This window comes from Manis javanica, chromosome 1 (genome assembly GCF_040802235.1).
Source record: "Manis javanica isolate MJ-LG chromosome 1, MJ_LKY, whole genome shotgun sequence".
Taxonomy (NCBI): Eukaryota; Metazoa; Chordata; class Mammalia; order Pholidota; family Manidae; genus Manis; species Manis javanica.
This window is the reverse complement of record NC_133156.1, coordinates 183,878,185-183,888,785: the sequence shown is the minus strand read 5'-3', so window position 1 is coordinate 183,888,785 and position 10,601 is coordinate 183,878,185. Positions and strand designations below refer to the sequence as shown.

Here is a 10,601-nt window from a genome sequence, read left to right as displayed (position 1 = left end):
GGGGTATAAGGCAATTTGGATCAACTATACTTCAATTTTTTTTTTAAATGAAAAAAGAGGCAATTTGGGTGCTAAAATATTGTCATTTGAAATGATTAGAGGAATTATTAATTAGAAATAACAGGAATTATGGAGGAAATACATCAAAATATCTGAAATTGAGGCTAAGAAAATCCAAACACAGAGTCACCACATATCTATGCTCTAAAATCTCCAGGCTGGCAGTCAGGGGAGACTTGGGTCTCCCTTCTCTTTGATAGTCACCCCGTTTTTCCCTCCCTCTTACACCCATCCCATTTGTCCCCAGTCAACAATTATGAGGTTTTCTGTGAGTCAATCTTTATTGGTTTTTGAAGTAATGAATTATTGGCACAAAGCGCAATGCTTTTCAAAACACATTATGGAAGGAAACATACATGGTGCAGGGGGAAGACCTAGCAGAGAAGAACCCCGGGCAGCAGTGACCCTCACCCCTGGCAGCTGGGTCTTGCTGGCGAGGGCCCTGTAGGCAGTATCCAGCCCAGCTGAGACAGCTGCGCGGACCTGAAGATGACCGAGCCGCCCCCCAAGGTTGCCGAGGGAATCCCCCAGTCCTCTCTCAAAGACAATCATTTCTAGCCTCTTCCGGTCGCCTTCCAGCCTTTGAGTCTGCCGCCAAGAGCGGCTTGACAACCACGGGGACCCTCTCTCCCTCTAAGGAAGCCAGCCTGTACTGCTGCACACCTCTGCCTTCTCAAAGGGAAGCCTCCCCCACCAGGGGCAGAATAAGGCCCCTGGAGAGGGAGGAGGAGGAAGCCAGTTTTAGAAGGTTGGCCAAGCCCAGTGACTCCCCTGAGGATCTGCACTGTTCCCTCCACTGCAGTGGGTCTTCTCAATAGGAGAGCTGCTGGCCACCCCCCTCCATGCAGGGCTCCTCCTCTAGGAGCTCCAGGTCGAACTCATCTTCCAGGGCTCCTCCAACAGGCAGAAGGCGGAACTTCTTCCCTTTCAGAGTGCATGTGCGATGCTCGAAGTCCAGCACCGCGTTGTGGTCCTGGAGCATGTCGGTCCCGATGATGGCTTCTTCAGCACTGGCATTGGCCACCAGGAACTCTGCCTTCAGCTTCAGCTTGCCCAGGGTCACCACTGTATCCCAGATACCCATGATCTTCATTTCTGCCCCATTGGCCACTTTGACCACATTCTCAAAGGGCCGCAGGGTGTCCGTGTCACCATCAGTGGCCTCCTCCCACAAGCTTGGGTGGACCACGGAGACCTGAGCCCCAGAATCCACCAGGAACCTTACGGGCACTTTGCCAATTTTCCCCTTTAGATAGTAGCCCTTACCCATGCTGTTGGCAAAGACAATCTCCTTGGGCAGGTAGCTGGGGGTGGCCCCAGACTCCCCGAAGGCCTTCAGGAGGGTCTCTTTCACAGCCGCATAGTCTCCCTGGTCACTGGGGCTGAGTCCGCTGTAGACATCCAGGGCATCTCCCTTGAGGGACTCTTTCAGGAACCTTAGCTTGGTGACATGGTCCCAGTGGTTGAGGTCATTGATGACCTCAAAGCGGAACAGCCAGAGGTCCGGGGCTACATTGGCTCCATCAAAAGGTTTGGGGACGAAGGCGTGCTGCCGACGACCCTCTGGGCTCCTGGCTCCACTCTCAGCCATCCCTGTGCTCTCGTCAGGAATTGCAGCAGCAATGCAAGCCACGTAAAGAAAGCCACACACGAGTGTCGGTGCAGTCAAGCAGGAGGCCTCTCTGAGCAGCGTGGCTGGGCACCCAGCCTGGAGCACGCAGGAGGATGCGAGCGAGGGTTGTCTGACCAACTGCTGGGCACAAAGGCGGGCTGCTGCTGTGGCCTGCTCACTCTGCAGAGCCTTTTTGATGCCTAGCCTGGGCCCCCAGGGCTGCCCATTCTCCTTTGTTCTGGAAGCTCCACCCCTACTTGCCCCGCCCTCCTAGCAGCATCCGGCCTAACGAGCAGGATCAGTGCCTCACCCTCCTGCATCCTCCCAGGACTGGCACAGGCCGGCGCACATCAGAGGAAGAAAGGCCAGCTTCAGAGGGGGCCTCCTGTGCTGGTACCTCCCCATCCTGTGTCCCAGAATAACAGACGAGGATACAGAGGACCTTATGACATTCAGGTGTTTGTCATCTGGAGAAGGGAGGGGGAGAGGCCCATCAGCTTCTAGACCTTTGCCCTCAACCTGAAGTGACCACTTGGAATGGCTAAGAGAAAAGCCTACAGTCGTTGCAGGCCTGTGATGTGTCGCAGAAGAGGCATCGGGGAGGTGTTTCTCATACACTGTAAACCAAGCATGGAATCCTGTAACAGTCTGCGGAGAGGGAGAGAGAGGCAGGTCCTGGAATCAGGAAGGCACAGAAATGGTTTTCAAATGATGGGACATACACGAAAGCATGTTCCATGAATTCAATCCCCACAGTAATTTTCCCTCATTGATCACACCTAAGTCAGAGTGAGAGCACTCTTGGGGCTGGGGCTGGGCCTTGGCCCGTGTGCCCTCTGCAAGGCCTCTGTAAGTGGGCTGGTGCAAACATTGCACTTTGGGGAGTGGACACCCAATCCAGGATTCCACTCCCACGCGCCCTCTCCGCAGGCACCATCTTGGGCTCCCCTGTGTTGTCTCCTTCCCTCCGGTTCCCTCCCACCTTCCAGGAACCTGTCTAGAGCCCCTTCCCCAGCATTGCAGCCTCACCCCTGTGCCCCCTGACTTCCTCCTTCATCTGGTCATTCATGCAAAGAGTAGCCAGGGCATTTCACTCCCTTCTGTTCTGAGAGGGAGAAAGATCCACGTGTTGCAAAGCCAGTGGTGAGATTCTGGGAAGTTTGGAGGGAGGAGGCTGGCTGGGTGACCTGCTGTGCTGGGGGTACAGGGCTGCCCAGGATCACCCCACTGATGCCCAGAAGGCAGATCTGTGCGTCCTAGGGCTAGAGCCTGGCTTGGGCCTGTGCAGGAAGATTGAGGCTGTTGTGGGACACACATTTATGACCCTGTTCCAATGTCACCCCCTCCATGCAGCCCTCCTAGCCTCCCATGGCACACGTGCAGACTCCTGGGTGAGTGTGAGCTGCAGTGCCCCAGGCTGGCACGTTCACAGGTTTGGCTGTTGCAATGACCGAAGCATGAGGTTCACAGAAACCTGGCCTGCTCCTGCCCCCTAGATACTTATCCAGGGTCAGCAGGGGCCCTCTGCTGGGCTCCAGGCCTGGCTGAGCCTGTCACCAAACAGGAGAGATTCAGACGGGAGAGGAACCAGCACCAGCGGCACAGCTGGAGCTCTGGGCTGTTTTTTCGGGCTCAGGGCCTGTTTCTCCCGGGCTCCATACCACTCATCCCCCAGTGTCCAGCTGAGCCCCAGAGGCCCTGGCTGCAGCCCTGCCGCTGGACAGTCCCAGGGTCCCCAGCCATGCCCACACCCCTCCTGACACAGTGAGCCAGCAGGGAAGCAGCTGGGCCAACACCTCTCATCACGGCTGCCTGGCTAAGGTGAAGCCTTCCTACCATGCCAGGAACCCAGAGGAGGAGGGAGTGGAGCCACTGGGAAGGCGCCAAGGGCAGCTGGGTCTCTAAGAAGACTGCACAGTGCGACACCTAAACCCAGAGGAATGGCCCTGCCGCCCACATGACCAGGAAGCCCCTTCTCTGGGTGGACATTTGTGGATGGCCTCCAGCCCCTGGGATGAGCCTTGCTCTGTAGCCCAGGAACTGACCCAGTGGCTCTCTGGTATTCATTGCCCCGCATCCCTGGTCCTCTGGAAGCGGGAATGAGTGAGGAAGCTGGCATGTGGCCGAGGGAGATGAGAGGCAAGCTGGCATGTCAGCTGGCAAATTAGGACTATTAGGTGCCCCAAACTGTGAGTCTCTAGCCATCATGGTGGACACTGAAGTCAGATCCCCCCTTTGATCTGGGCTAGAAACAGGTGATTCCTGGGACTTGGGTCCTTGCACTTGGTGGTGTCTGGTGTTCACTTTGGCAAAGTCATTTCACATCCATCACCTCGGCGAGCGTCCTGCCAAGCTGAGAGGCAGGCCTGCCCTACTCCATGACTGGGCAGCACGAGCCTGACCAGCTGACAGGCTGGCCTCAGGCCCCAAGCTGCCCAGTGCGTGGATAAGGGCATCTGACCAACAAACGCAGGCCGGTGGGGGTGCCTCTCCCGGGGGTGTATGGCTGGTTCCTGGGGGCTTGTGCTTTCATGGCATCTGAGCGGACGGCACTCTAATGGCTGTACTGCTGTGAGCAATAACTGACTGCTCGGTATTGAAGAATTTTGTGAGCCAGTTGTTAAACTGACTGGTAGCTTGAAATCAGATTTGGTGGGAGTATTTGCACCACAGAGATTGGCAAATTCTAAATCAGGACTTTTTTGTTTTCTGGAAAGCCAGTTTATCATCCCACCCATGCCTGGGGGTCCTTGGCCAGCAGTCTCTCTCTCTCTGGGGCAGGCGAAGGCCCATGGCCAATGATTAACAAGCTATAGCAATTCCCACTCCTGCCCAACCACTTGGGCCCCAAACCACTTTCTAGCCCACTTTTCCTATACTCCCCACACCTTTATATTCTTCTGGGTCCTTTGGCTTGAGGCAGGTGGTCCTCCCCAGGGAGGCCCTTCATGCTCTGTTCAGTCCCCTCTCAGGGCCCCAAAACAGATGCACACAGGGGTCCCATCGTTACAGGAGAGCTGGAAGGGGGTGAGTTTTGGGACAGTCTCTGGCTAGGATCAGGATACAGTGAAGTTAGTTCTCAAGTTGCCTTAACCTTTGAGAGACACGCATTACCTGGAACAACCCAGAACAGCTCAGGGACCTTGGAATTCCTATGCTAATGGAACACTGATGAGCTAGACCAGCTGGGGCAGACAGGGTGCAATTGCCTCCTCCCAGAACCTAGGAAATCATGTTTAATTATCGACAAGTATAGGTACTGGGGCAGGAACACCCTCATTATTACCCATCAGCAGCTGAGTGTGCTCTGAAGCCGGCACACTGTACCTATGTAACTGAGAGGAGGCAAATCAGGACAATAAACAGGAAGGACTTAGCAGGTCCCCACCCTCACACCCCCGCACTGAGATGCAGGGCTGTAGGCTCTGCTGGTCCAGTGCTGCCCCAGATCCCTGGTTCCCCTTTGCCGTTTCCTCCCCTCCAGGAGTTGTGCGAAGTGGCACAAGCCTAGGACAGGGCCCATCAGGGCCCCTGAGAATTGAAGCCCTTGGTGGGCAACGGAGACCTACCTCAAAATGGTACGTCTCCTTCTCTTTGCTGTTTCTGCTATTGGATGACTTCTGGGAGCAAAGCAGAAGCCCAAAGAGGAACCTGAAGCCTTCAGATCCTGAGGGTGGAAGGCAAGCTTTCATGCAGCAGGCCGGGCCTGGGAGACCTGAATGTCCTTCGGGAGATCATTTTCCTGAGCCCAGAGACACCTTGTGGATTTAGTTGCCCCGGTGGAGCCCACACCAAAGATAAAGAGGGCCAGGAAAGGTGCCCAGGCTGACTGCTGCAGCTCCTTGCCGTGCTGTGCCCACTCCCAAGGGCAAGGTTACCCTGGGAGCTGGCTGGGGAGGCAACAGAGGGGGCCTCAAGGACTTTTCAAGGAAGCAAAGGAAGTTGAGGGCAAGCAGGAGGTGCACTTTCTCCCCCCAGGGCCGGCTTCATGGACTTTGGATCTGTGAACTCACAAGGGCTCTGCGCTCAGAAAGGCCCCAGGCTTGCTTTGATGCTCTGCTGTTGCCATCTTGAAGTTCCCAATAATTTTGAACAAGGGGCCCCACCCCTTCATTCTGCACCAGGCCCTGTAAATTATGTCGCTGGTCTTGTCTCCAACCAATGTGATGGGGACTTCACGCACACATACACACCACAGACATGTACCCAGACACACACACTCCTTGCCCCACACCATACATATATATGCTGTCCACAAACACCTGCCCTGCACACTGCACACACATCCTGCGCCTGGAAACCTGCACCACACACACCAACTACAGTTCTCTGTCCCAAATGGCTATGAAATTGTGGAATTTGCATATAGAACTCAGCTCCCATCTTTCATTTCACAGACTTATTTGTACACATATTTACACTGAGAATTAAAATCATATTTATTGGAGACACCTGCTCTTTCTTAGCCTCTGAGCACTCTTGCTGGCTCAGAAGACTAGGCAGGTTCCCATCACCCTGGCTTACAAGCTAATGAAAACAGGATACAGATGTGTAACAGCCCAGTTCTGAAGTGTTTAAGACCAAATGTGTGTGCAGGCTGACCGCTTGAAGCAGCCCCAGTCACAGCCACCCTGCTCTGAAAGTGGGTCATGCTGTCTTCTGCCCCCGACCCATGTGGGGATAAGGACAGGATGCCCTCCATTTATCCCACCTCTGGGCGCTCACACCGTGGCCAAGATGTGGTTTGCCTGCCCCAATCCCGTATAACTACCAACCCAACCCATCGGAGGCCCTGGTCCCCAGGCTGCAGGGAGTGGGGGTGTGCAGGGTGCGTGGTGCAGCTCGCAGGAGGCCACAGTGCTCTGCTTCCATGGGTCTTCAAGCTGAATAGAAGGGCAAAGAGATGAACTGTGCACAAAACCCTCTTAGGGATTCAGATCGAAGCCCGAGTCTAGGTAGGCTCTGGCCAAAGCAAGGCACTTGGGGAAACCCAGGTCCCCGTCTGGTTCCTTATGCCCAGACTACAGGCCCTGACTCCCAGCCCCACAGTTCCCGGGCAGGAAGCCCCAGTGCAGGAACTCCGTGCCCTGTCACAGCCAAAGGCACTTAGGCAGGACAGCTTTCCTTTGACTGGTCCCCCTGACAGCCCTCACGGAACAAGCCACTGAGGGACACAGAAGTCCTGCCCATAGGGCCCCTCCCCCATTCTCCAATGTTCCAGAACCTCTTCTGGGTCGCCTTTCACCTCCTTTACCACCCTGTTCAGAACCCTTCCTCCCAAGAAGCCACCGAGCTCAGCAGGCCAGCTGAGCCCATTCTGTTAGCAAGTTCCAACTGAGGCACTTAGAGGGCCCAGGAGGGTCCTGGAGGTGTTCAGAGAACAGCAATCCCAGGCCCCAGTGCCACTGCTGGCCCTCCGGGCCCAGGGTCAAGGCCAAGGCCAACCAAGGGTTGGTCAGTACAAGTTGCTGACAAACTCCTTAGAGGTCCAGTGTGCAGAAACAGGTTCTTTCCCTGTATTTATCTTTCAGCCAAATAGGAAAATTACTTAAGGTGTCCTTACTTCCCCACTCCTCTCCTCACAGCCTGACCCCCCAAATTGGGTTCCTGCCTTATTCCCAATTCCTGGTGTGTGCCCTCACTCTAGACCAAGCCTTCACCCCTTTCTTCGGGGTCACAGAGGCCCAGGGGTTCTGCCTGGCTAGAGGGGCTGGCTAGAAGGGAAGACCCTGTGCAGAAATCCCTCCTCCTCTCCCATTGCCATGGTCCCCGCCATGTCACTGAGGTTGAGTGGGACTTGTAAGACAGTCCAATCAGCTCTGGAGACATTAACCCACTTTTGACAAACATCTCTGAAATTTATGAAATGTTCAAGCAGTCAAAATATATATATAGGGTATTCTCCAAATACAAGTGGGCTTCTAAGGACACCAGGAAACTTGGCTTAGAGCTAGACACCTGGAGGACTTCAGTCCATCTTAAAATATCTCAAAGGCAGCTTCAAACTGATCCTGAAATAGTTTTAATTGCTGCTAATGATAACTGGTATTGTGAGCAATGCAAACATATAAAATAGCCTCAGTGCAGGGAACTGCTGCTTTTGAATTCATTGCCAACTTAACTTTAGTCCTAACTTATAGAAGATGGAGGGACAAAGCGGGGACACATTCTCACCAGCATGTGGATGTGGTAGCTCTTCTTTACCATCTAGGAGAAGTAGGGGAAGGTAGGAAAGGGCAAAATGGAAAAACAGCAGAGCCCTAACATATGGAAACTTCCAGGTTATTGGTAACTGCAGTAAAAAACATTTATTGAGCACCTACTGTATGACAAGACACCCTACTCGTGGCTATAAATTAGTGTAAGATACTCCAAGAGTCTACAGCACAGATGGGGATGGATTAATGCCAAGGAAATGCGTTGACTCAATTCCATACATATTTCCTGAGGCCAATTCTGCCTCATGTTGAGAGATGAATCAGACCTGAGCTCTACCCCCACAGAGTTCTCAGGCCAGTAAAGAAGAGACCCAGACACAAATGCCCCGAATCTGGAGAGATGAGTGTGGAAGTGGGCAAAATGGTGGCCCTGGAAGAATGGGGCAACTCATCCCACCAGAAATCAACCAGCATTACCCAAGGAAACAAAAATGAGAGGAAGGTTAAAGGGAAACTTGCATTAGCACTGAATCCAAGGAATGACGGCATCACACGCAACAACCTTGGATCAACTGTTGTTGCTCTCAGCAGACTCCCTGTGGAGGGATTGGGGGCAAGGGCCCTGGGACTGAGCCTGCTCATGCAGATGAACCAGACAGGAAGGCTTTGGGGGATGGGGAGAGTCTCTGGATGAAATGATCGAATTAAAAGTATGTATATAAGTATAAAAAGAAGACTGGAAGGAAACACACCAAAACAATGCCATTAGTTATTTTTGGGTGGTGGCATCATACATGATTTCAGTTTTCCTTTATATAAATTCTGAGAATATATTCTCTAGTAAGAAAAACATTACTTAAAAATAAACTTGTTCTTGCAGTTTTTGTGAGCTTAAAATTATTTCCAAATGGAAAAGTTTTCAACGAGGGGTATGTGGGAAATCTCTGTACTTTCTGCTCAGTTTTGCTGTTAATCTAAAACTTCTCTGAACAAATAAAATCTATTTTTAAAATGTTTTTAAGTTTTTTAAAAAGCATTTAAAGTGAGGGGAGGGAATGTTCATAAAATAGCGTTAACAATAGGAATAATCACTGAAGCTAAATGATAGGTATAAGAGGGTTCATTTGAGTTTGCCATAACACTTGGCTGTGTTTGAACGTTTTCCTATAGTAAAAAGCAAAATATAAGTAAACAAAAGCTCTGTGCCAAGATCTTCCCCAGTCTGACCTGCCCAGTTCCAAGCCTGCTGCCCGGGCAATCTGCATGCCACCAGTCTTGGGCCCCAGGCTCAGCTGTGTCTCAGTGTCCCCAGTTGGGTCGTCTCCCTGCCCCACCGCAGAGATTCACAGCTAACTCCTGCCTGCAGGGTGGCTGCACACCATGGCCCAGGCCGCAAGCTGAGCATATACTCTGCTCCCCCCACCCCCACCAGCAGCCCATGGCAAGGGCACCAGCCTTGGCCCTGCTGCCGGGGCCCCAGGGGCATGCCACCTCCTGCCCAGGTGTCCACCGGCTCCTTGGCACAGCTGTCCCGGGCCTGCGCTCCTCTCCCTCACTGGGTCCCTCTCTCACGTGAGTCAGCATGCACCAATCTCTCACATCTTAAAAAAAAAAGCCCTCCCCTGAATCCCCTTTGGTCAATGACTCCTTCTCCCTTTCCTTCCCAGTCAGTTTCTAGAAGGGCTGGTCCATGCGCTCGCAAGGCAATGGTATGTGGACGCCCCTCTGTGGGGCACATGGAGCTGAAGGCCAGCAAGCAGGGAGGGACTGATCTGCCTGAAGGAGGCGGCTGCCCTTTCTAGTCCACACAAAGGTGCCACACGGTCTAGGTGCAGCCCCCTTCCGCTGGCCTCACTATGTCACCCCACTCACAGCCCGAGGCCCCGGCTCCAGCCCCACTGCCCTCTGCTGCATTCTTGCCAGGCTCCCCAGATGTCTCCCCATGGGACATTTTTGACTCTCCGAAGCATCTGCCCTGCTGCTTTTCCTCCCAGGCCTTTTCTGCCCCTTTGGCTCCTGGGACCCAGGTGCCTCAAAGACTCCTCCCTTGGTCTTTCATGGGCTCCTCCTCCCGAGGCCGCCCAACAGCTCTCTCCCGCTCACTCTGCCCTCTGCCCTGTCTGCATCCCTGCCCTAACCTCTCCTGTGTTCCAGCTGCCTGCTGCGAAGTCCACCTCCAAGTGTCACTTTCAACACTGAACGTATTGCCTTCCCCCCAGACCTGCTCCGCTGCCGGTGCTCTTTATCTGGGCAGAAGGTACCACCCTGGGGCAACACCGGGGTCACCCTGGCCTCCCACCCCTCGCTTCCCCAACCAGTCCCTGATGGGGGCCACATTCTGCTGGCTCCTCCTTCTGAGCCCCTCTCTCTCCCATCCCCCTGCACCCCACTGCCCTACTTCAGGCCCAACTGTTGCAATAGTGTCCTGGAGGTCTCCCACCCTGTCTGCTCCCTGCTACTCTCCTCTCCTCAGGGTACCCAGAGTCCTGACATGTAAGTCTACTCATGTCGTTCTGTTCAAAATGCCTCCATGGCTCCTCATCCCAAAATAAAATCTCAATTGGTAGCACAACACATGAGGGTCCCCTCCCTAATTCATGCTGCACCCACACTAAATGGCTCAGGGTCCCCAGACATGATGAACTTGTTTGTGCCTTTTCACAAACCACTCACTTGGCCAGGCAAGCCTTCCTCAAACTCGTTCTTCTGGCAAACCCCAACTCTTCCTTAGAAGTCAGCTACAGTGTTGCCACCTCCAGAAAGTCTCCCTT

The 10,601-nt window shown here is 53.7% G+C and overlaps 1 protein-coding gene across 1 annotated transcript; it reads right to left on the bottom strand.

The window, feature by feature from the left end:
• Positions 1-322: 322 nt before the first annotated feature.
• Positions 323-1,858, bottom strand: ASPRV1 (aspartic peptidase retroviral like 1). Its single transcript, XM_017648890.3, has one exon. It carries the CDS (start codon positions 1,649-1,651, stop codon positions 872-874), a length of 780 nt encoding a protein of 259 aa, XP_017504379.3. The 5' UTR covers positions 1,652-1,858; the 3' UTR covers positions 323-871.
• Positions 1,859-10,601: the final 8,743 nt, after the last annotated feature.